This window comes from Pteropus medius, unplaced genomic scaffold (assembly GCF_902729225.1).
Source record: "Pteropus medius unplaced genomic scaffold, Ma_sr-lr_union100, whole genome shotgun sequence".
Lineage (NCBI taxonomy): Eukaryota > Metazoa > Chordata > Mammalia > Chiroptera > Pteropodidae > Pteropus > Pteropus medius.
Window position 1 is genome coordinate 1,633,912 of NW_024353906.1, and position 27,096 is coordinate 1,661,007.

At 36.4% G+C, this 27,096-nt stretch overlaps 1 protein-coding gene across 4 annotated transcripts in view; it reads left to right on the plus strand.

Annotated features, from left to right (window-relative positions):
• The window catches only part of SOX6 (SRY-box transcription factor 6), a 460,797-nt gene that overhangs the window by 399,043 nt on the left and 34,658 nt on the right, over positions 1–27,096 (plus strand). For all 4 annotated transcript variants that reach the window (XM_039851521.1, XM_039851522.1, XM_039851519.1 and 1 more), the window contains exon 13: positions 20,609–20,717. In XM_039851521.1, the coding sequence (XP_039707455.1) occupies positions 20,609–20,717 (109 nt within the window). The remainder of the gene's footprint in view (positions 1–20,608; positions 20,718–27,096) is intronic.

The window sequence follows — 27,096 nt, forward strand, 5'->3', positions numbered from 1 at the left end:
AAATGACAAATTATATTTTTAAAAAATTCAAGTAGAACTTGAACAAAGTTAGATTCAGTTTAAAATACAGCCTAAGAGAGGCTGAGTAGATTATAAACTACTGTCCTTAATTTTCAGAAAGTTCTTTGAGGCAGAGTACCTCCTCCTAAGTCTAACAGTCTGTCTAGATTTTTATTTTTAGACTTCTCAAAGAAACATACAGTTGAAAACACACTGTATTTTACTCTCTGCTTGCCTTTGGGAAACAGGACCCACCTGGATTTCCCTAAGCTAGGGGGAAGGTGCTTTGCCTGAAAACTGTGGATTTTCTGGGGATTCTGGCATCCCATTCCACAGATGTTGGCTTCCGTACATCCTGAAAATTTTTCTCAGGGACCTTTACTCTGGGAGTCAGGGCCCTGATAATTTCTTCTCTTTCCTTGAATGTCTGGAGACCCTATAAAAATCTCTCAGTCGATTTCCATTCTTACAGAATCATAATAAGTTGCTCCTAAGATATTTATTTTGGTGACTTTGAAGCATCATATGGTCTCAAAGTGCTAAATTCAGTCTTAGTGCTGCTTATATTGTATTATAATCTTTGTCAATAGTGATGCCAAGTGTGATATTATATGTGATTACTTGACTAATCAAAATATTTGGTTAAATGGAACATTGCATTTTTCCAGCATGCCTGACACACAGTAGGCACTCAATAGAATATTAGCTGATTTAAGTTAATGCCAGTAACAGAATTTTCTGTACTTATATTTTATGTGAAAGTTTAGTTTCTTAGAGCTGAATTTTTTTTTTTTTTTTTAAGATTTGCTTAAGCTTTTATAGCAGTGGAGGATAATAACTTTCATTCTTCCTAAGAGCTTTCTTTGCCAGTTGCAGTTTTAGGAACATAACAATCACCAATGTATCAGTCTTTTTAATTGTTTGAAAAACATTTTTCAAAATTTATTATCATACATAATCACAAAAGCCATTCTTAGAGTCATAATTTTTATCATTCCTCTTCTACAGATGAAGATGAGGTTCAAAGAGCTCAAATCGTTTACTTACATTCACACAGGTGGTGTCAAAGTTGAGGCTCTTCAAAGTCCCTATTTTCAAATCTCACATTCTTTCCACAATAGCAGGCAGTCTTCACTCTCCTCCCCAGTGCTAACCTCTGCCCACGTGGTCTGGTGAGCCCTGAATACAAGTATACATCACACATTAACTATGATTCTACATGTGTGTGTATGTGTTTGTGTGCATGAATCATTAACTATGATTCTACATGTGTGTGTATGTGTTTGTGTGCATCTATGTGTGTGCATCTCTGAGTGCTTATGTGTGTCTTTCTCATTATGGGTATAAATCTGTGTGAGTTCTTATGTATGTCCGTCTGTGTGAATCTTTTCTCCCTGTGCATAACTCTCTATCTCTGAATCTGACTACTTGTGTACTTGCTACCTGTGTACATGTGTACATATGTGTGTCTGTCTGTCTGTCCATGAGTCTATTTATATTTGTGGGAGTGGATGTCAGCTGTGTGTCTGTCTGACTGTATGCATTTGTGAGTGTGCCTGTGTATTTGTCAGTATCTCTTTGTGTGTGTGTGTGTCTATTTGAATGTGTGGCTGTCTATCTGGATTCGTATGTCTGTAAGTATGTCTGTGGGTCCATGTCTACATCGTTCTCTGAATCTCTGTGTCAGTATGTCTGTGTTGATCTTGGTATGTATGGGTCTCTATAACAGTGTATATATGTATGTCTGTGTAAGTATCTTCGTATGTATTGTACTCTCTTCTCTGCATGGAGTTAGGTACTAATACACTTGATTATTTTTATTTTCACCATGTAGTCACAAGGCTAGGTATGGAGAGTGTATATGAAAGCTCTGCACATAGATGTATTTCATGCATTCTTTCCATCATTGTTTCCTTCTTAGCATTGTCTTAAATCTGGTTATCAAAAATGTGCCATTGGGAGCACTCTGGAAGAAGTTCACTTTTAGCTAAGATCTAATTTGCTATCTTTGACATTTGCAACTAAGGTTAGGATTTCCCAAAGTGCTGTCTTCCTACTATGGATGGAAATGCTTGCTTTTATTTTTGGTGCAACCCTGATTTGCCCTTTATATATTTTTATAACTGATGTCAACGTTATTGGTTCTGAAATAACACAGAGGACATCTTGTAAAATATACCGCTCAGTAGCTTTAGTTCCCTAAACTTTCTAGGCTGTGAGTTCCCCATCGTTTTCAATGAAGAAGATCACTCTAAAATTGTTTTCTTCTTGTATCGAGAGTCAACGTAAATTTTATTAAAAGAGAAACAGTAAGTTTGTGATTGTCTTGCCTACGTTAATACTGCAGATGTTAATATTAAAATTAATTTCAAGTTTCCCATCTGTAAAATGAAGACAAGAAGGCAAACATCTTCTCTAAAGAAACATTGTAGTGAACTCTTATGTTAAAAATCATGTCAGGTTATCAAGAACTATGAGTTGTCTAACTTTAGTAGCATTCCTACTAGAGAAGCAGTAATAAATTCAGTTTTTCTTATTCTAGACTATGACGGTGATTGTTGTAAAATGATCCCCCCAGGTTTAGGCAAGACACTGATGATTTTCTTTCATATAGGACACTTTTAAATCAGTTACATCTAAGTCCAAAACTCAGCTTTACAAACTAATTGGTGATCTTCTCACTTTAACACCATTACTGGCTGTGTCACCTGGGGCCTGTTAGTTTTCTGTGCCTTTGATTATGCACTTAGAAGGTAGATATAATGAATATACTGTATAAGATTGTGGAAAAATTAAATACGATAATGTACATATAGTAAGGTAGATGCAAACAAATGTTCTTCTGGTTCCCTTGTTGTCTGTGACCATGTGATATAACAGGACATTAGGTAGATGTGCTCATCATCTGATGCATGAAGCATGGGGTAGATGCTTGAGATTCAGAGAAATATTGACCAGTCCCTTTCTGCCCTCAAGACTATGTTTATAGTCTGATTTGCGAGATAGGACAGATACATAAAAGGGAACCTGACAATGTGGGGTCCAAGTGCCAAATGAGTAAAGGGAGTTGCAAGGGTAATTAAACTCATGAAAATCAATAACCGAAGTGGAAAGAGGGGTTCTGTGGAGCAGGAAAGACTTAAAATGCCTCAAAGAAAGGACAGGCAGGATAGGTATGCAGAGAAGACTAAGCAGGCAAGATCCTAGCATAAGCCTAGATGGGGCATGGGTTACCTCATATAGGGAATAATGGCTGGATGATGGTTCATTCAGGAGAGGGATAGGCTCTGGGTTATAGAAGGGGCAGAGTTCAGATGATGGAAGCCTTGAATGCCTGGCCAGCAAATTTAGCCCAAAGTTCTGTGTGTGTGTGTGTGTGTGTGTGTGTGTGTGAGAGAGAGAGAGAGGTGAGAGAGAAGAATGGTAGTGGTGGCTGGGATAAATTGAGTGTATTTCTCCATATAAATAAGCTTGCGGACAGTCATCCTGCTTGTTAAATAGAAACTATAGAAGCAACTGCTCAGTGATTCTCATCTCGGTGGGAGTAACCTCAGGGTGGTATAGGATTATAAACCCAAATTAAAATTGGAAATAATTCACCTTAATTGATAGGCATTTGTGGATGATAAATACTTTTATATAAAACTCTCATTTGATTTTATAAAAATATTATGAGAGAGATTATTGTTATCTATTATTATCCTTCATTACAGATTAAAAAACAAAAACACCAAGAATCATGGAGGTAACTCTAGGTTCAAATACCAGCTCTTCTCTATGTAAATTCTATATTTTCCACTGCGCCACACACTTAGGTTATTATTATTGAGAACTTGAAGGAAGAGCCCATATCTTACTCTTAACACTGAGCCTAAAATGCTTAGTCATTATTCGTTGATTGCTTGCCTGTGGCTAGAGACCAGACATTAGAAAAAGCAGTTACTCTTATGGGGATAAAAATTTATTTTCTTCTGCGTCTGTCTATGCTTGAGTGTGTATCTGGCCTTCCTCAGACAGAAGAAATTCACATTATAGGAGAGTTGCTTCTTATTAAACCTTAGTTAAAAGAATTTTGAATTCTCTTTTAGCCATTCTGTTACTCTGCCTCATGCCGCTTTCTCCTGTCTTCTGTTCTGGAGGTGGTTGATCAGTTTTTGGCAGTCTGTACTTCTCTCTCTCTCTGCATCCTTATGTATGAGAGTATTTTTCTCTCTTTTCCTTTCTCTCTTCCTAACCTCCTCCTTACCCCGCTCCCCATCACTCTCCCATCTTCTCCCCTACCCGTCCTCTTCTCTCTTTTTCTTTTCTTCCTTCCCTCCTCTTTGACTTCTCATCTTCCATTCTCACTGCAATCTTGTGCATAGCCTGGGGGGTCAGAGAGACAACCAGTCCAAATTTATTCAAAATCTAACGCTGCTTTATTTATTTAAATGGCAATGCAGTAAAGTTCAGGTCTTAGACCTGAACAGCTACCTTCAGAAGTTAAATTTATAAAATATACTGACTTACAAGGCTTTGGAAACCAGCTTGGTTCCTAATCTTCCTGATTTCATGACCTGTACCTAAAACTGAGTCAAGGCTGGGAGAATGGGGTGAAGGGTTAAAGAAGTACAAATTAGTAGCTGATAGGTGGTCACGGGGATGGTGAGCAGGGCAGAGGGAATGCAGTCAGCATTAATATGATGGCTAGGTGGAGGGCCAAAGGAGGGAGGGAGCAATTGGGGAGGTCATTTTATGAACTTCATAGATGTCTAACCAATGTACTGTATACCTGAAACTAATTTAAATAAATAAATTAAAAAAAAAAAGACTCATTAAGTTAAGCTGTGCAAGAGTAGAAGGAATTCAGCTTGGGTTTCAAATCTGGAAACCTGTCTTCTAGGTTTATCTCTGACTCTTACTATCTGTGTGATCTCGGGAAAGTCTCTACTCCTACTGAGCCTCAATATATTCTGTAAAATTATGATGATTATGCCTTACAAATGACATAAGTGTGTAGAAGGACTTCACAGTTTTTAAGATGCTGGTGGTTAGCGAGACTAAGTATAGGCCATTTTTATTGTGTGAAAAGCAGGGTAACGGAGTCAGTGATTTCTGCTGGGAGGGAAAGTTTTATGCTGTTTCTCTCCTGCCTCCTGTTTCATTGGATTGGGGAGAGCTCAAAGCTGCCTTAGGCTGATAACATAAATAAGTAGCATGTCATCACTTTTTTTCCATAAATAAAACAATTTTTTGTTTATCAACTTTGTGGGTGGTGGTGGGAAGGAGAGGATGTGGAAAGGAAGTGAAGTCTATTTGAAGTAAATCAGGTCTGTTGTACCAAAGATCTCTGGAGTGTATAGGAAACATTTATTTTTTTTTTCCTCAAAGAATTAGCTGAGGACTAAGAATCAGCTAAATGTAGATAGATTTACTGATCAGCACAATACAGTGAGATCACAACGCTGTGTGAGTTAATGAATTTCACCTGGCTTTGTATGAACTAGCTTTCCAGAATAATTTCTATAATCATATCATTTTTAAAAGGTAACTTGAGATAAAAATGATCTACAGGTGATATTTGAAGATACTGATTTATCTTCAAGTGAAACTATACCAAAGTATAGTTTGAGTCATGTAGTCAAATCGATTTATCCAGAAGGAAAAGTATGTGATTCTTTAGAATAATGGACAATGAATTTTAAAACAACTTAAAGTACAAAGGGTGAGTACTGTAACTATATTAGCTGGTCTTCAAGGGAAAACTAATATTTTAAACCAAACAGTACTTAAATAGATTATAATTATATTAAAACTTGTATGTTTATTTGGCCTAAGTGATCTAATAACCCTGCCCTTCATATCATATTACCAAAAAGAAAACAATCCACAACTTGAATATAAATTACAAATTTTAATATGCTAGTCCAGATGTAGGCGAGAAGGCTGGCCAGCCCTATTAGCATTTTTTTTTCTTTTGCTATTCTTTTGGTCATTTCAGCTATGGAAAACTAAAATCTTACTCATAAATTTAGATGTGAATTTAATTTAATCAGTGAAAAGAAGATTTAGTTTTGTTTTAGGTTATGCTCTCTTTTGTTTCAAATATATGCAGTAGAGTTAAATAAGAGCTATAATCTTAAAACTTTTGTACCTTGTATATTGTTATACTTGTAATCTTTTCTTGTCATTAATTGGTCTGAAAGTACCATTAAAAATTCAGTGTTCACATGGAAATATAATGTTCACATGGAAAATTATTTGTTCTATGAATACCTTTTCTTCCTTGAGACTGTGCAAATCCACTGTAGTTAATGTTCATTAGACAATCTCTGGGATCGAGTAGATAATCTCTCTGCCTCGTATCCTGCTCTGGTTAATTTTCTAGGGTTGTCTTTGTGTAGGCAGGTGATGGAGAGGGACAAGGAGAGCAACTGCTCCAGCATTAGGAATAAATACGTGTTTGTTTATTGATGGTCCAGTAAAAGAACCCTTGGAGTTATCACTTTTATTTCGTTTAGAAAATTTTAACTGTAGTCTAAACATCATCCCTCATTCTTCAGGAAAGACTGTTTAGTTTCATCAGAACCCTTGCTTTTAGACCAGGAAATCAGGTTCCAAATTTTAATATCTTATTATTTAATTCCCAAATTTGAAATTATAAGACCAAGTTCTAATTTGATAAATAAATCGTAAATTCAGCTCCAATGCTGTTATTATCTTGATATTTAAATTGGTGCTGAAACAAAAAACTGAAGACTAATTTCTGAGTTTTCGAGAAATAAAGCTGGTGCAGTCATTGCCCTCATATTATGACCTATAATTAACTGCATTTCGATATCTGATTTCTGAAGGTGGAGATGACAAACCTTTTATTTTTTCTAACGAATGACAACGAATAAAAAGCTCTACCTCAAATATACTTTAGATGGAAATATTTCAAATTTGTGCCAATTAAGGTCAGCCGTGACAAAAAATTTTTTTCCATTCGTGGACACAGTGGAAGGGAATAAAAGCACTTGCACCCGTCCGCCTGTTTGCCGGCTCTCTGATGACAAACAGCCGGTACATGGCAAACACATATCTCATTTACATCACATGCATAATGTACTCTATCTGGGATATTAGCTTCTCGGGGCTGGCAGTGTCGCCTAACACACACAGTGATCAGCACATTTTTTGAGGCTGCAATAATCAGAGGAATGCAGCGGTGATGTGGGAACAAGAGGAAATAACATGACATAATGATGTACCCATCATTGTTCTGTTGTCATCCTTCCTAACCAGTTTGGTTTCCCTCAGAGCCTAACAAAAGGGTCATGAATTTAATAGAGTAGAACATAAAACTGGGTGCAAGAGTAATGCATCTATTCCTGAGCTTCATGTTCAGAGAAAAAGGGAAAATATTGACTACATACGGTACGAACTGCCCTGAAAGCTTTGCGGGTCTATGCATATGCTTATATAATCTTCAAAGAAGATGTGTAGTCTTTTGTAGCCTCTTTTAATCTCAAATAAGCATTTATATACAAAAAAAAAGTCAGGAAATTAGCTAAATCTTCAAAAATATGCAAAACATAAGTTTCTAATAAAATATTGTCTGCTATGTTAATAGCCTGCTGTTTACAAAATTTATTCTTAGTATATTAACCTCTTCATGGTTTTCACACATTTCCTGAAAGATAATAATCTCATAGCAGTTTTCACCCATTTGTTCCGGATTTTAGCAAGAGTTCAACCCTGCATTTTACAAAGCAGTTTGCATGTTCCTATTCTTTAACAGTTTGCAGTATTCCCAAATAACTCTTACACATGAGTTCAATAAATAATTGGAAGCCCAGATGTTTGAAACGGATATAGCAGATATACTGTAGCTGTATTTTAAATACAGCTACTTTCCCTTTGTCCTCTCATCAACTTCACAGCATCACACCCTGCCATTTTCAGTTCTCTTCTAATTAAACCTAGATGAGCATTTGGCTTGTACGTGTTCCCACACGTGCCCCTCTCAAATGCAGTATGTGGAGGCATCCTGTGTTGTTGTTGCTGACTTGAGACATTCCTCCAAGGAGGAATTTTAATTCTTCAAACTTAACTATAGCATTCTTTGTCCCTTCAGTTCACCTCCTCATAAAGAAATTGTGCATTTTGAGACTCAATTTACCACTTCACATAGCTAATAACGAAAAATTCTGTGTAAGCTGTCTTCTTTGACTGAGCCTCACTCATTTTCCTGTGTCCCTGTGTAGCACCACTAAAGCAGGTTCGTGTTCAGTGTTTAATAAATATATTTTTTAAATGTTAGGTATCGGTAAAAACTAAGAACATTCTTGGACTTGGTTTTAAAATATAGCTGTCTGATTCTCAGGAACTGAGAGAAACATGAGGAAAATTCTAATTTTATTTAAACAGCTTTAGGTTACTAAGTTTAAATTTTGTTGCTATTATACATCTCTCTCCCTGTGCAGTTTTTCATTGTATAGCTAAAATTAATTCTTTCTAACCTATATATCTTGTTTCTCTCTCTTTGAAATAATTACACTAATTCCTGAAAAGTGCTGTGACATTATCAGAGAAAAGTTGTTGTTTTATTTTTTTTAAGAGATAGAAGAGTATTATGGCTACATTTGGGAATTTTTAATTTGTATCTTATTTAGTCTGGTGTGCAATGTGACACCAGTTAATTGTATGTTATTTCGTGGTAACTACATGTTAACTCTGTTGGAAGTAATGGTAATTATACTGTAATTGATATCAGTTCTCCCACATCTTTGGAAAACCGTACAATTAACACATATCGCCACAGTTGGACACTATCTTTTGTCCTTTGTAATGTTGCCATGTTGGAGTACTATTTTGAATAGGGTCCTAAATATTTTCTTCCTTTTTAAAACTCGTTTTTAAAATGACAGTTTTAAAATAATTTTTTAATTTTCATGAAATGAGTTTCTAAATTTTTTTTTAATTAAGTTTATTGGGGTAACACTGGTTAATACTAGTTTCTAAATTTCAATTTTACTTAATATTAAAGAAAGCTTCTTCCACAAATAATCAGACATAGTCTTGGGTTATTTTTATTTTCATTTTTTATTTTACAAGTCATTTGTGACTTCCCTTCACCTTATTAGTACTTCCGGTTTCCTAGAGCAGGATAACAGTACAATATGCAAAATCTTGACACGTAGGAGTTAGTTTTTTTCTGAAGAGAGGTCCTCTTCTTACTAGCAATTTTTGCGTTTATGTTACTTTGCTTTCAGACAAAAAGGGGTGTGTTCTGTGCTAGTGTCACCATAATGGATTCCAAACCAAGGACATAGAACCATATTTACATACTTTAGATTTAAATGTTTTCCCTCTAATTTTGCCTGCCTCTGTCCTTTGCCTTCCCCTGCCTTTGCATCCCTTCCCTTCTATCACTTTTGCTATGGGAGAGATGGAATTTCAGAATAAATGCTTTAGCAAATAAATGCTTTTTGGCTAAGTGTCACCATGATTTGGTAGGCTTGTTTAATAAATGGATTATCTTTGAGCGGTTTCCTCAAGAATATGAATATTTGCTCAAAAATTTCTTACGATGTGCCAAAGAGTTTTTACTAGTGTGTGCTGCAGTCTAGGTCTCAGGAGCAAAACAGTTGTGTATCATAGAATCATAAGATTTCAGATCTGGAAGAAAATGTAGAGATAAGTTAGTTCAGCTTCTCCATTTTGCAGGTGAAATAATCAGGGACTAGCACAGTTTGTAAGGGGCACGTGTGATGCAGAGTGGTTCAGTGGCAGGAGCAGGAGACTGGGAATCTAGAGACTAAGAGACATATTTTAGATCTGTTACTGGTGGGCTGTGGGACTTTGGGTGAGTGTCCTAATCTCTGTGCTCTGAACGAAGAAGCCCTTACAGTTTCTTCTAGCACTAAAGCTTTCTCATGTCCTCTATTTTTCTTTTTAAGATATATGCCATTTTTTGTCATATACACATTTCTTTAAATTATAGCAAAATTTCTTAGGAGATGTGATATGTTTGTATATCTCAAAAATTAAAACAAATGCTTGGTGGTAATACCTTACATTTTTTCCATTTTTTGTGTTTATGTTTTGAGGGGAAAAACAATCTTTAAGTCTATCTGTTTGACAGCTGAAATTGAAAGAGAAGGTATATATTTTAAGAAAATGTTCATTCCTGGTTTATATAGCTTTGAGGTCTTTAACTTGAATAAACTGTACCTGTTTCCACAAACAATATTAGAAAGTACATACTGTAAATTAAATAGGTATCTGAAATCAAGTACCTAGATTTTGAACAAATAGAATTCCCAGAACAATTTTTTGGACAAAGACATTTGCTTAGCCGGTCATTAATTTTATTGTGACACTCTGTTCATATGATAAATGTTAGAATAATAAAGTTTTGCCAGTGGTTTAAGTGGAGATAAAATTTGCCAGTTTTTAAATCACGTTCAGTTTTAATAGGAGATTGTATAATTTTACAATGGAATTTTGTGAATTTATTATTAAAACAAATACTTAATCAGAGCATATTTGGGAACAAATATGCATCATGCCTCTGTACACAAATAAAAAGTTGGAAACCACATATAAGTAGAAGTTGAGCTGCCACACAACTGGATTTACTTAAATCTGAACAGTTTATAACTCGACTTGGGAGTTGCAAACTTATAAATAACCTTGCAATTGGTTAAAACCATATTAAAACCATATGAATGAGACAGAAACATTTGGTTAAAGGGGTTCAGTAACCACTATAATCCTGATGAAACCAATTTAACTCAGTGGCTCTCAAGAGTATAAGGGTCTCGTATCTTCAGGGTTAATGCTACTTTATCATTTATCATCTGATGATTGGTGACAAGAGTCTAAGTGTATGTTACAGGAGATACGCAGGATTCTGTCCTTGCCAGAGTTGTGGAGAGAGAACTTGCTGAGTTTGGTGACTCTTAAAATCCTGAGGGAAACATGTTATACATCATTTGAGAATGTTTTTGTAAGCTCCATAAAACACATCCATAAGAAGCTCTGCAGATATTAGTTAATTTCATCAGGCATGTGTGGCATGCTCTTATGTGCTTATAGGGCACAGTCCTAGCTGGAGATAGAAGGGGTTGGGAGACACTTTTCCTCTCCCAAGGAGCTTATGGTCCAGTGGCATATATCAGCATCCTGAGAGGAGATCTGAACAGTTTAAATCAGTCTTTACTGATTCTATGTCTTGCCTCAAGATGAAGCTTCTGGAATTTTAAAAACTTCTTTGCCAAGCCCTTATATGTTTTCCTTCCCTTTTAGGGAAAACTTTCTCTTTTGAAGAATCCTAGATGGATAATTAGATAGGTAGGTAGGTAGGTAGGTAGGTAGGTAGGTAGGTAGATAGATAGATAGATAGATAGATAGATAGATAGATAGATAGATAGATACAGTTCTCAACAGTTAAAACCACTGCTGGATCCTAATGGAAAAAGCTTCCAGAGGATTGTTTCTGAAGCTAGTGGGACCTCTTATTTAAAATTTATGGCCTTATTAATTGATGTTTTTTCTCTACTGAAAAGAACGTTTTATGACTAAGGAGGCAGAAGTCGCCATTGTGTTAGTTTGCTATGGCTGCCATAGCAAAATACTACAGACTGAGTGGTTCAAACAACAGAGATGCTTTTCCTCACAATTCCAAAGGCTGGAAATCCAAGCTCAATCACCTTCTTGCTATGTCCTCACGTAGTCTTTCCTCTGTGAGCACGCATCTCTGATGTCTCTCTCTCTCTCTCTCTATCCTAATCTCCTCTTATAAAGACAGTAGTCAGATAGGTTTAGGGCCAACCCTCAGGGCTTTGTTTTAATTCAGTTACCTTTTAAAAGGCTCTATCTACCAACTTATTTACATGGGTTTAGTTACTAGGGGTTAGAGCTTCGACATATGAATTTTAAGAAGACGCAATTCAGCCCCTAACAGCCATCTTTGCTTAGCTTGGATATTCTCAAACTCATGAGAAATTGTTTTTTAGGGCGATTATAGTATCTAAGGAACCCCCTTGACCAAATGCTTTATGTCTCTGTCCATGTGGTTTTATCTAGATTATCTTCCCTGAGATGTTCTTATTTCTCTAGAAAAGTTGAACTGAAATTAATATGATTTTACAGTTTATTCTATCATCCTTTTATAAGATATTGGCATTATTAATTAATTCAAAGAATAAATTGCTAATGATAGATCACTATCATAAAAGAATATTGGAGGTGGTGGTGGTGGTTGAGATTTTAGGAAAGATTCTTGTTAGAGCCATTTCAAACAATGGTAACTAGGCAGACTTCCTGTATCTAGGTATTAGGCCAAACTTGACCAGGAGAGTACTCTATTCAACTGATTTACATACCTTCTTTTATATTTATGTACCTTTTAACCATCTATCTCTCACTGTCTTTAAAAAAAGATCTGAAATTAATTTCATTTAAAAGTAAAATTAAAAGAAGAAAGGGAAATAATTTTATCAGGATTATCAGGATTTAGTAATCAAAGTGCCTAGTATGTGCCAACATCAATAGAGGCACTGATGATATATAGATAATAAGACATGGACACCATACCTTCAGGAATAAGTTGGGGAGATGTAAACAGACATATAAATGTATAATCGTAAAACATTTTTCTATAGGCATGGTGTGTGATGGAATATAAGAGAGGGTGCTAATTTCTGCCTGGATCTGGTAGAGAGCAGTCAACAAAAGATTTTGTCCAGATAGAGTGCTTTAATTAGGCCTAGAAAGGACTAATGATGTATCTGTAAAGGAAAGGCATTCTAGAAAGAGTGAATGGTATATGCAAATACACAAGAACATGATAGCTTGTTCAGGAAACTTTAAGAAGTTTCATCTTATTGGAACAGAATATAAACTGGAACAAGTAGGACATAAACCTGATGAGGAGAGCAGGAGCCAGATCATAAAAGGTTATACTAACTAGAGAGAAGTTTGTTTTCCGTATACAGATAATGGGGACCTTTTGAGGGTTTATATGTAGAGAATAATGAGATCTAGATACCATATGGTTAGTTATATTGAAATTTAAATTTAGTTCTGAGATCTTTAGCAACCAATACAAAAAAGAAATCATCTTTAGTTATATAGTTGCATCATTGATTCAGAAGTATGGACATGTTGGCCTTTAGATCAGGACACTATGTTTATTAGAGTTTAGCTTGGAAACATTCAGCAAACACTAAATAATATTTTTAATAGAAGGGATGTTTTATATGAGTTGTTTTATTTTTACAAAGCACTCACTCACACATATAATCTCTTATTTAATCATCGCTATTTAATCATCATTTTATATTCCATTTTACAAGTGAGAAAACAGGCTCAGAGAGATTACATGGTAATTAAGTTGTAGAGCTATGGTTCTAGATTCACCTCAGCACAAATACCAATGTAAATTTTGGTTAAGTGACTTAAATAAAATATTTAAAAAATTTTTTCGAGCCTCACATTCTTCCCTTGTAAAACTGATAGCAATAGCAATGTTTTCTTTGTACTATTGGTGTGAGGGTTAAAGGAAACACTCATTGGAAAGAGCCTCGCACTTAGTGTACCATCAGTAAGTGACGCTCTTTCCTACTTCCACTCAGCTCCATATATCTGTGCCACGAAAGCAAACGCAGTTGGAAGACTTAGGCTTTCACTAATTCATGAGTCCTAGCACAATTTCTTTATTTTGCATTTGTGTCCACAAATACTTGAAGGTTTTTACAAGGCCACATAATTGATTTACTCACATAAATCCAAAACACCCTGCACAAGTTAATGTCCCAAAGGAGTAAGAACTACCAACTTTCTACTATTTCCAGTCGGTAGAAGAGATGTTTAGATTCAGTCCTCCACACTGTGTTGGTGATGTCTCTTTTGGCAATAATAATTAAAACAAGGAAATCCAGAAAAATATCTTTATTTTTATGAGTCTTTATTATCACAATTACTGCCTCTGGGACCATCAAAATATCACTATGAAATTAAGACCTAGTACCTCCAAATAATTTCCTTCCAAAAAAAGAATCACCTTTTTAAAAAAGCATATGTGTTTACTTTCCATTGTTAAGCCTATATTTACATTTTTGATCCTTCATTACATTACTAAGTGTACAATAAAGGAAATAAAATAAAAGGGTAATAAAGTGATAGAACTTGCTAAGTCAAAAAAATAAAAAACAAAAAAAGGAAACCACATGTGTGCTTAAGTAATACTTCTTGAGAATCACATCGTGGCGAGATATGTCCAGAGCACAGAATTAGAGAAAGTATTTTCAAGTGAGATACAGACTCTCTCAACGTTATACTCAGCATTGTCCTGCTTTAAAAAGAAAACCACATTTTTACTTTAAAATAGGTAACTGCTTTGTAAGTCAGGCATTTGTAGTAGGTCTTGTCCTCTTTTGTCAGAGTTTCATAGACTTTCAAAGGTGCAAGTGTTAAGCTTCAAAAATTCCAAGTCAGACTTGAAAATCTATTTTTCATATTAAGTTCCACGATCAAATTGTAGTATTCTATTGTGTTCTTCTAAATTTGCTTATTTCCCTCTTTTATAAAATATTTAAGATATTTTTCTGGATTTCCTTGCTTTAATTATTATTGCCAAAAGAGACATCACCAACGCAGTGCGGAGGACTGAGTCTAAACATCTCTTCTATTGACTGGAAATATTAGAAAGTTGGTAGTTCTTACTCCTTTGGGACATTAACTTGTGCAGGGTGTTTTGGATTTATGTGAGTAAATCAATTATGTGGCCTTGTAAAAACCTGCAAATACTCGTGAACACTAATGCTAAATGCTTTGAAAGATACATGGAAAAGGTGTAAGACACAATCCCTCACTTTAAAAAATCTTTTGATGTTGTTGGAGGAGACTTGGAGGTACACATGAACCAAAGTTCAATGCTTTAATATAATATATAGCTGTGGCTAATTATATAGGGCACTCTAAGGATTTTTTTTGTATTAGAGAATAGGTGGATCAGAGCGGTTATAAAGTTCATGGACAATTTGGGTTTTTCAGTATAAATAAAACTTGGTAAAGAAGAGGACAGACGAAAGCATTATCCTAGCAGCTATGAGGAAGAGGAAGCAGGTGGGATCATGGTATTATTATGGGAAGGCGAGTTACTGTTCACCCAGAACAGAGGATGGGAGAGTTGTAGAAGATCAAGTTTAAAAAGATGTGTGGAAAGCAGTGTATGAAGGATATTGAAAGCCAAGTAGAGGAGTTTAGATGAATTGCAATAGAAAATAGGAAGCCACGGGAAGTTTTAAATCAGAGACATGGAATCCTGTGAGCAGTGTGAGTAGACAGACTGGGAGGGAAGTCAGTTATCAAGGATCAAGCAGAACAGAAAGGAGGCTGTGGCAGTGATCTAGCCATGCAGGCATGAGGGCATGTTCCGGGGTAGTCACTGATGACGGAATGCCATGGAGGAGAAGGACCAGTTCCAGGGGCCTTTTAAGGAAGAATCAGCAAGCCTGGATGATTAATTGGGCATGGAGGGGCAAGGAAAGCCATCCCACAAATAATGCTAAGGGGAAAGATGCTTTTGCAGGGAAGTCTTACTTTTAGTGTAGGAGTTTTCCTGGGTTGGAGAAACACTAAAGCTTGTAGCTGAGATGAAACGACAGGACTTCTTTTGGGTAGTACTTAACAACTTAGAGAAAGATGAAACTGAGAATAGATAATATCTCAGAATATTGTGGGTGGCCTTAGAGAATTTTTATTCATAATGCATGTGTTTGTTATTTCTCTCAGAAATCCTTGCTTCAGAAATACACAAAAACATGACTAGTGGTGCTGCAGTATTAACTTACCCTGTAAATTTTCTTATTATTACAAATTTGAAAGATTTTAAAAAGTTTTTAATTTTAGATATGTATTTTAAGATATAACAACAAAATTCTTATGTACTTAAAGAAATTCATGCCAAAACTCCCATGTAAGTGATAGGTGGTTCTAAATTACATGATTATATGAGCATAACATTTTCTATTTACTATCCTCTATATACTATACAGAAATAATATGTAACATGTATATATTTGTATAAAATATTATATTTGTATAAAATATATATTATTTGTATAACATGTATATACACATTCTATAAACAACATTTGAGAGCTAGTGTAGAGTACATTCATTATAATATATTTTTCATGTGAAAGTAACATGAGATAATTATTTTTTACCCATTTTCTCTGCAATATAGGTAATGGCCCTATAGGTGTATGTTCTGTATCTGTTATGAATGACCTCATATTCATACATTTTTTAGAAATAAGCTTTGAATAAAGGTTAGTAAAGTGCCTCTCATTTAAAGCATTGGAATAAAATGTATCACATCCTTGTCCAGCCATGTCTACCTGTCAGGTGAAATACATTTGTTTGTAAGGCAACAAACAAAAAACATCTCCCAGCATGTGCCATTTTTCCACTTCAGTTTGTAGAAAAGGGGACCACGATGAAATAATTTGAGGTATGGTGTAGGCTGGCCAGTCTTGGTAATCCAGATGGTAGGGTGCCCAGCACATCATTACATCTCTTGTGTTGTTTTTCAGGAGATGGCTACAATCAGTCATCTCACATATGGTTTGAAAAAGGCTTGTCTCGCTGGCAAGCAAACTGTTATTTAAGTACACAATCCACTCTACTACTGAAACAGTTTTGCCAAACTTATCCAAGTATTCTAACATGCTTAAAGATGGTATAAATATCATTTATTGCTAGCAGTTTTCTTCAGACTATATGGAATGTCTTCCTGCTGCCTGATCTAAGTGTCCCAGTTTACATTATGGCCTTTACTGCCTCTGTTTGATGGAGTGATCAGTAAAAATTTAATGACACTATAAAATAATAAAAATGTCATTAATTTACCACGGATCTCGGATGCAGTGGTTGTAAAGTTACATTAATAAACAGAATATTTTTTACAACAAAAAGCATTGTTACGTGGGAACGTATAAATAACACACATAAATTTAAGAGCAATTTTACTGTTAGCACACACATTATTATGGAATAGCCAATAAGTGTATAAAACATAGTATATAAAATTTTATTAAAATATACTGTGCACATCAAAAATTCAGCTTTTATCTAAGTGCAAAGAAAAGCCATTATTGCGTGCTTACTGTTTCATTGCTGTTTCCCCATATCACAATTTTACATTTGTTGCCAGTAAGAGGAAGTCGATTTTTTTCTCCCTGGATAGAAACAAACCTCTGTTCTTTTACTTACCCCAAATCCATTCTCTCTCCACCAGTGCAAAGACGAAATTGATTAATCTTGCCATGGTAGGAAAGGAAAAGTTGCTAATTTAATGCAAAGTTAAAAATAATGCCTAAGGAGTTGAATGGTTTGTTCAGTGACTCTGGAAATAAGGGATAATAATGCAGCAGTCTATCTGTCATCAGTGAGGCTGCCCCGTCATTGACTCCGATAATATGTGAAGATGATGGATGCCACCGCCTTGTGGCTTTGTAACATTTAACATTCATCAGCTCTCAGTAAAGGGGGCTTTATCATTTAAATATCTTTATTTAATATGCAACGTCTACCTCATACATCATAATTTCAATGCACTTAGAGAGTCAACAGTCATACAACACAGCAGAGCTGACTTTAATTTTTTTTCAATAACTTTTGTGTTGCCTGCATGTTTGTGACTGACAACGTATAAGTAAGGGTCTGATCACATCACTGCATCTAAAATGCACATTTCACTATCAACACGAAGATTGGGGAAATTTTCTGGGAGGCCGAGATTAAATTAACGTTGAGGTAGTTTGCTTACATCTCCAAAATATCTTATTTGGGAGCTTCGTGCAGTGTGAAAGCTAGCGCAAGTGCGTGGAAGAATTTGGAGTTAGGAACTTGCCACCCACAGTCTATATTTGTCTCATATAGGGGCATACACATTGGCACTTAATGGCTAGAAGTTGAAGTCTCTTGTAACTAAAGTATCTTTGAATTTCTCTCTGTGCCCATGTCCACATCCTGTATTTACTAGGCTCATGTTCAACCTCACTAGTAAAATCTTTGCTTTGCTCAGCTGTCCGGAGCTAACTTGTAGATAGCAGGCTCTCTTATCTTATGATTATGTGGCTGGCAAATAAATATTCTGAGCTATTCTTTGAAGAAAAGAAAGAAATCTTCTGGGAGACTAGGTAAAAATTTATATGAAAGGGCATGGCTTTGCAGGGCCCTTCTTTAATTTCAAACAGAAGTGCTTAATATTACTGAATATAAAATGCAGTCCGCTGCCCAAAACAATTTTTGTTATTGATTTATTTTCTGCCTCTTTAACAAGTGTTTCATGGGATATTCTTCCTTGATTTCTACTCTGTCAAAATATTGATATTTTATAAGGAAAGTATCTCTGCAGAAGAATTTGTTTCAATGAAGTTAGAAAATTGTACGACTTCAAAGACACTGTGAATGTGTTGTTGAATGTTCTGAATGTTTTTTGTTATGATTAAAAACAAGCCGATACTACTGAATTGTGAGTGCACTTCATTTTTTATAAAAGAAAAGATATTATCATCATGTAAGCTTTGTTGTCTTAGGATTTTACAAACCATGGCATGTAATTTTCCCTCTTCTCCTTCCTTGTCAAAATATTGATATTCTTTCAGGAACTTTATTATTATTTTTTTTACTGAGAATATTTTCCAGTAAAATCAAAGAGAATGAATGACTAGAAAGATACTTGAAATATGCATATTGATAGGTAGCGCGGTCTGTTGATTTTCAGAGAAAGTTGTTTTTCCCCCCATGAAAATACAGTTAAAGGTTCTTCTTCCAAGAAGATTGCAGGTGTCACATCAAAACTCCTTTTGCATTTAACATAGGGAAAGCATTCACATGCAAATATTTGAAATGCGAAACAATGTGATAAAACAAAGGTTGAATATTTTGCTTTCCCTGTTGCTACTCATCTTCACTTTCATTCTTTTTCTTTACATCATGACAGCCAAAGGTGCTACTCAAAAATAGAAATTGGCTGAATAAAAGCATTTGTCCTCCCTCCAACTATGTGTGAAACTCTCACATGGCTGGGGGTTGCTTTTTGTTGTGGCCTGCATCTGGATGAATTTGTTCTTGTGCAGCAGTGTTTTCACATAAGAAGATATTGGGGAACCATACCTAATTTGCGTTTTATTTTCTGTTTTTTATAAGTGTTGTATTTCAGAGGTTTCCCACATACTGCATTGTAACTAGTTAGTGTTACCCGGTTGGGGAAATTCATGACTGTAATTTTGTTGCAAATCTTTCATAGAAATGGTGCTAGATTAAAGCAAGGTTTAAGCTGTGTTTTTTTCCAACACAGATTTCAACATATTCCACGATGAAGGGGAACTAGAAGACTTCCTGCACAATTTGACTGATGGGAATTAATTATAGAAATATAATGATATTCAAAAATAATCATATTAGAAAGCACAAATGTAGTGAGACTGTACAAATGAGACACAGCCTCTATCAAGTAATTGTATGTTTGCTCTTTAAGAATATTTTTAAGTTTCTAAACATCTTACAGAAGAGAACACTCAGAGTGTTTCCATCTAATGCCGAACATGCTCAGTACAGAACTAGGTCATTGAACAATAGACTGAACAGCAATCAGCACTCTACTGCTGCATAATGCATTAAGTATAACATGCAGAAACCATTCCCGGAGCTGGGAGCTGCTATTTCATGTCTGTAAATTCAAGCTGACATGACATTTAATATTGTTTCATAGTAATGAACAACAAGGTTTCATTCATTCATAAGCACAACACAAAGCCAAGTTCGAGTCTGGAGAGTAGCGAGGAGGCGAGAAGGGGACACGCGCTGTGTTTCCACAGACAAGAACACCATATTAATGATGGCCAGTGATCCTCTGCTACTGAACCAGAGAGCTGCAGAGGGAGAGTTCGTTGTGATTTTTCAGACTCCTGCTTCTAGAAGGACTGGTTAACAAGTAAAACATCTTTGGGCTTTTCTCATACAGTGACGGGCAAGAGTATTTAACTTTCTTGATTCAGTGGCTGGCTAGGAGTAAGGTCCTCCTTTTCGCCTCCCAGAAAGTTACCGTATAAACTCCTAGGCAAAATCATCGTGACAGTGCCATCGTCTAGTCTGTCTGCTTTGAAATGTTTGGTTTTGAAATCCTCTTGCATAAAACCCTGATTTGTGTTTTCCCAGAAATACAAACTGTGATCCCTAAATGTGAAAACGCTTCTCCCGTTAAATAGCAGCACATATATTTTAATGGGAACAGCTCTTTCAAGTTTTGCACTTTTGGCTCAGACCTCTCAGTTGCATTCCTTTTAGATTGCTGGAGCAAATCCCACAGAGGAAAGGTGTGCAGTACTATGCGCTGGCCAGTTTCCTGCCACAGGCTTCCTTTCCTTACAGGTCCAGCACTGTCGGCACTGTCAGGGCCACAACCAGACTGCAGTGGAATCTTCCCGGGAAATTTTCTGAGTTCATGTTGAACAGAAATGATGTTTGTAAATCCAAATTTTGCCCGTTAAGCAAAATAGAAATTTGAAGGACAAAGTGGCTGCTTCGATAGCTAGAATAAGCCTCTGATTATTCTTTCCTCTAGGAGAGAACACGCTTTGAGAACTTGGGGCCCCAGTTAACAGGAAAGTCAAGTGAAGATGGAAAGCTGGGCCCAGGTGTCATCGATCTTACTCGGCCAGAAGACGCAGAGGGTGAGTGGCTTTTCTGTAGCTCTTTTCTGCTGCTCTAAGTGTTTCTGAAGATGTGTCTGCATTAGATGTAGGCTCTTTGTGGTCTTTCTTCGGAGTACCAGCTTGATTTTCTTGGCAAAGCAGAGGAAATGTTAGTCTTCATTATATATTATAGTTGAGAACTTTGAGATGCAGCTAGGTCCTATATTACTGAACACATAGCACTCCAAGGACTTCAAGGTGTCATTTTAGAGTTTTAAAATAAAAGGACCCTCTGCATTCCAGTGAACAACAGAATTCTGTTTCAATCACTTTATTGCATTCTTGTTAAACACACGCACGCGTGCGCGCGTGCGCGCGCGCACACACACACACACACACACACACAATTTTTTAAAACGCCAAGTGATTCCCAGGTATAATCAAACCATTTTGAGAACTAAATGATGGTTTGAGCAGATCTAGCATAAAATTAATAATATCTTGGGCAAGGCCCAGCCTATGTCTGGGGGCTAACCATTACCAAAGTCTTTTGAAAGTCTGGATGGAAAGACCAGCTTCACAGCGCTATCAATGCCTGTCCGCTCCTCTTCCCTTTTTGTTTGTTTGTTTAAATGCACAAGCAGCAAATCAGCAGAAATTGCTCCCCAGAGGCTGGGTACAATTTATGAGTTAGGTCAGCATGTCAGTAGTAATGTTGCCTGGTTATTTACTGTGTCATCACAGAGTAGGAGCTGGTTTTCCTCTTAGCATTTCCTTAAGCAGAATCCTTCCCACCACTCAGGAAAGATTAATTCGTTCTCTTGAGAGTAACATAATACTTCACCTATCTTGGGTCCCAGCTGAAGTCTTTCTTTAGCTTGAGGGGAAGAATCTAACTATTATCCCTTTTACTGGTAGGATTTCTTCCAGTACCCTAATCCCTTGAAAAAGCATTGAAGACATTTCATAGCAGCATCTGAACTGGGCATGGCTTCCAGTGGTAGCTCGGGGCCATCCCAAGCAGTTCGGAAATCTCTGGCATGAGTGCTAAGAGATGGGTAGTACCAGACGTTAGGAAGCACTTCAGAGTTTCCAGAAGGCCAGTTTTTCATAGCAGCAGGAAAGACTAATGTTCACTGATAGTCCTGGGGACAAGGTGTCAAAATAAACTCTGATTGGTATGCGTGTATGTGTGTATGGTGGGGCAGTGGGGGTGGCAGGGGTGGGGTTAGGGAAGAAGGAAAGTAAAAGAGGAAGAGAAGGAAGAAGGGAGGGATAAAGAGGACTCAAAACCAGAAATACACTCAGTCTTCTGTGAAAAATATGTGACCAAGAGCACAGTGACATTCACACTTGTACAGGCGCGTAGAAATGCAGGCTCTTCTCTGGTGTAGAGTGTGGTTCCTTGGCCTAGGGAGCCGATAGTCAGGTCTGGCCCATCTCAATTTGATGGAAAGGCTGTAGCGTAGAGTACCTAAATCTTTGACCATACACGATGACATATTTTTTTTTATCACTTTGGGGTATTTAGTCTGTTCATTTTTCAACAGACTAGGAGTTATAGAGTTCTTTCACCTTACCCTTATTGTAGCAATTTTCTTAATCTGTCATTTATCCTTCTTCATTTGGTTTTTCAACTGTATTATGGGTATAAATATAGTAACTTACCTCTCAGTAGTGCTAATAACCTAGTTGATATTATGTTCTTGGTAAGTTAAAAATCATGGTCAGAGTTATTAACTATTATGAAAGGAAAAAAATGAAAACTGAACTATAGAGAAACGTGTCATATAGGAATATTTTTGGAAATTCCATTCAATACCAGATTGTATTCAAACCAACTTCCTGGTTACTTTTTTGTGTAAGTGGGGAGGCAAACATTTATCAAGCACTTACATGCCCAAGAACTTGCTAATAAGCTTTTTACACACATTTTCTTATTTAAATCTTATACAGCTCTTCAGAGAAGGTACTGTTATTTGTTTTTTTCCATTTTATAGATGAGAAAATTAAGTCTGAGAGTAATTAAGTCACTTGCCACAGGTCACTTAGCTAGTAAGGGCAGAGCTGAGAGTTGATCCTGAGCAGCCTGGCTCCAGAACCCAAGCTCTTAAATACTGTGCTGTACTGCATGCCCTGTATATACAGATGAATATGTGATGCGTTTAGTTTTATGAACAAATTTCTTGTGACCTTCCTCAGAATGGCCCATTTCCTCTCCTCTAAATATAGCAAGTCACGCCGTACACCAGCTCTCGTGTTACTCTGTCACACATAGCAGCGATGCCTGATGAGTGTAATAGTAGAAGGGCTGGAGTGGGCCAGGAGCTTAAGAGGCGTGTGAAAACCTCCCTTCAGAAGCTTGCCCAGAGTTGCCATTGAGACCTCGTGTGCTTTGGGCAACTGCGAGTTCATGAATGGAGTCAAGTTACATGCTCTAATACCGACAGAAGTGCAACGCCTTTGTGGAGACTGCTGGGATGGGTAGCAGCCTTCTGCTGACTTCGGGATATTTCCTGGCATCTGTTCAAGTGTGAGCTGATTGCAAAGCCTGCTGGAGTTTACAGTTCATATTAAAGTCAGAGTAGATAACAGGTATACATAATACTTGCTCCACTTAGCTCCTTTCCCTTAACGGGAAGCAAAAGAAGGGACTGAAATGAAGGAATAACTAAAAAATTTATAAACTCCTTCTGTCATTTCATAGTCTTAAAAAACAAACAAACAGACAGACAAACAAACAAACATTTTTGAGTGCATATTGTGTGCCAGTCTCTGAAGTAGACACTGGATAAACCAAAGGAAGCAAAACAGATATGTTCTTGACCTCCTGGGATGTAAAATTTAGTGAAAGAAAGCAGAAGATGACAAGGAAAATGCATAAATATATACAGACAGATGGAGATAATTATCACTGATAAAAGCGTTAAAAAGATCAAGACTTCTTTGTGCCCCAGAGAGATTCAGAGTGAAACTAGTTAGGTAAGCTAAATGACAGGTGAGTCTGTGGCTCTAGCTCAGGATGTTATTCCTTCTCAGTCCATACATAATCATCTCTATGTTTCCTCTGGCTTTGGAACAGTAAAAATTACATTTTTTTCTAGCTTTATTAACATATGATTGATATATAACACTGTAAATTTAAGGTGTACTATGTGATGATTTGGTACAGGTATATTAGAAAACAATTACCACAGGTTAATCAACACATGTATCACCTCGCATAATTACATTTTTTGGTGAGAAAATATAAGATCTTCTCTCTTGGAAACTTTCATATATACAATACAGTTTTATTAACTACAGTCACCATGCTGTACATTAGATCGCCAGGGGTTATCATCTTATAACTGGAAGTTCGTACCCTTTCACCAACATCTCTCCACTTTTCCCACCTCCTAGTCCCTGGCTACCACCATTCCACTGTTTCTTTGAGTTCAGACTTTTTTTAGATTCCACATATAAGTGAGATCATACAGTATCTATCTTTCTCTGTCTGACTTATTTCACTCAACATAATGCCTTCAAGGTCCACCCACATTGTTGCAAATGGTAGGATTTCCTTTTTTATGTATGAAAAACATTCCACTGTATATATATATATATCACATTTTCTTTATCCATTCATCTGCCAATGTACACTTAAGTTGTTTCCATGTCTTGGTGATTGTGAATAATGCACACTAGCAATTTTAAGGGGCTTCGCCCTCACCCAACTTCTATCCCATCCTCCTGTGGGGCTTCTAAGGTAACTAAAGTATGTCAGCCCAGGAGACCAGGCCCTGGTCCAGTCAGGCTTCCCTGGAAATTGTGTGCCAGTCATGGAAATGCCAATATCACTTAGTAAGCAGCTTGTAGATCTGCTTCATAGCTCTGAGCATGGAAGCAGCACGGGAAAGGTCACCAAAACAGGCAGCTGTGCATGTGTATTAACCACTCATCAAAATCAAATGACAAAACCATAAGCCAGGAAAACAGAAATTAAAAATATAAAAGGCAAATGCCTTCAAAATTTTATTTTTAAAGTCCAGCTGTTATTTGGCTTGAATATGACAAGACAGCATTTCTTGTTCACCATGATATTTATAAAACTACAAATTCATTGGTGCTGAGGGCTTAGGAAACACGTTTAAGGTCTTGTTATTCTTTGAAGCAGTTGAAATCTTAATATGTATTGAGCACACAAAATTTGTTAGCTCCTATATAGGACATGTAAGGAAGAGAAGACTCGATTAGTTGAGTCTGTCATCATGTATTAAGAATGACAAACAGCTGTTTAACTTTTTATGGACTTTTCATATGGCATTTCCCCTCTCCTCGTTCTCCTTAGGCAAAAGTGCTATTCTCATCCAAACTCTCCTAATTTCAAGGTTACAAAGTGCGGTAGAAAAGGCTCTGGTCTGATTATTGGGAGATTTGGTTAAAGTTCTTTTGCTAAATGATGGCAAGCAAGTGACTCATTCCTCAGGGTTTAAGTTTTTTTGTTTGTTTTGTTTTTATCTTTTGAAAGAAGTATGTTAAATTCCATTATCTCTAAGGTCCTTTCCAAATCCAAAATTGTTATTAGGGTCTTCATAAAACACAGAGTATGTTTCGTATAAGAAAGGTGATCTTTCCGCAATAGCTTCCACTTAGTTTTTTTCAGAGAAATAAAAGAGGAAATCAATACCTTTGAAAGTGTATCTGTGCCACTTGCTGAATCAAGTTTTCAAGTTCCTTGAGCTTTTCTTTTTGTTAATGAGAAGAGGGCTCCAGTAGCATTTCCTCAATACCTTTCACAGACAGGCCTCCTCCTCTTCCTCTCGCTCCTTCTCTTCGCCCAGCCATAATAGTGTGGCTTGCCTGCATTGTATTATTCTTTCTACTCTCTTCTCTGTCTCATGCCTGGTGTTTCTAAAATGGGTACTTTTCATTTTCCTTCCTTTCCTTTTTCTTTTCTTTCTTTTTATCTTTTTTTCTTTTTCTTTTTCTTTGCAGGATAAGAAAACATTCTTTTAACACCTATGTTAATTCTTAAACTCAGTTATCGTGTCCCAGCTTCGGAGGAAGGCTGAACCTCATTTTGATGTGGGAGATAGTGGAATATGAGCTGTGAAAGGGATGAGCTCTGAAAAGGATTATCGTTGTCCAGACTTTTGGGCCCTGGGTTGGAACTGTAATCATGTGCTGTCCTCCATGTATTAAAAACTTGCATTGATTTGAATGGAAATAGATATGGTACCAAGAATAGCCCCTGTTGCTCTCAGATTCTCAGATTTGCTTAGAAGGGTTTTATAGATTTGTACTGAATTTGTGAATTGAATCTTAGCCAAGATGGACTTAACCCTCTGAAAGCTTCATTTGTGTGTGTGTGTGTGTGTGTGTGTGTGTGTCTGACTGCTTCGAAGTTTTATATCTCAGGATAGCTTTATTACTGTGAACTTAAACTCTGTTTACAGATAAATAACAGAGACTGCAACTTTCCCCTTTTTTTCTTAAAAAAAAAAGGATCTACTTAATATGAATGTCTTCTCTTAGAAATCCTGCTTACCCTTTAGTCTATACTCTGGACAATCTTTGAAGCCTTACTCATTCCCTTTCTCTTCCCTGGATCCTTACTCCTGGTAGAAAAGGAAGATTGATTCATCGATACACAGCTCATTTAAGGCAGCAGAAGCAAACTCTAGTATAATCGGGGGTAGGATTTAAAGGCTACAGCTACTTATACTTTGGAGTATAAAGGTCATTATTAGCTCAAGCCCACCAGGATACAGTATTTCATAACGCAACACGTAGATTCTTAGAATTGGGATAATGGAGAGACATCATCAAATTTACAATTCCAGCCAAGAAATCCTTTCTTATATCCCTGACCAGTAGTTATCTCACTTCTGTTCAAATGCCTCTAATATGTCTAATGACAGAATACTGACTACTTCTTGAAAAGCTAATTCCATTTCTGATTCTTATTTGTTATTTATAGTCCAATTTTGACTCTGCCTCCTTGTTACTTCTACAAATTGCTTCTAGTCTGATTTCTGGATTCCAGTATAATAGAACTTACCATTTTTCCATGTGACACCCCTTCAGATCTTTGTTCAAGGACTAGAAGACTTAAATCCTAGTTGTTTCATCCTAAGCAAGTCACTTTCTTTCTCTGAATTTTCTCATCTGGAAGTGAGGCAGTAGTCTGGGTGATTTTTAGCTGACAGATTTTTTTTTTTAACTTTCTTATTTTACTGCCATATAATTAAAATCATTCACCTTTAAATCAACTAGAATATAACAAGTATCAATTAGGGATCATACCATCTTTTAAATAAATAAAGTGAAGATAGAAATATATCAGGGATGAGATGTTTTTGCCCAAGAAGATTTCTAAGTACTAGAGTATATACCAGGAATAAAAGATGGGGAATTGTACATATTAAAAGAAAAG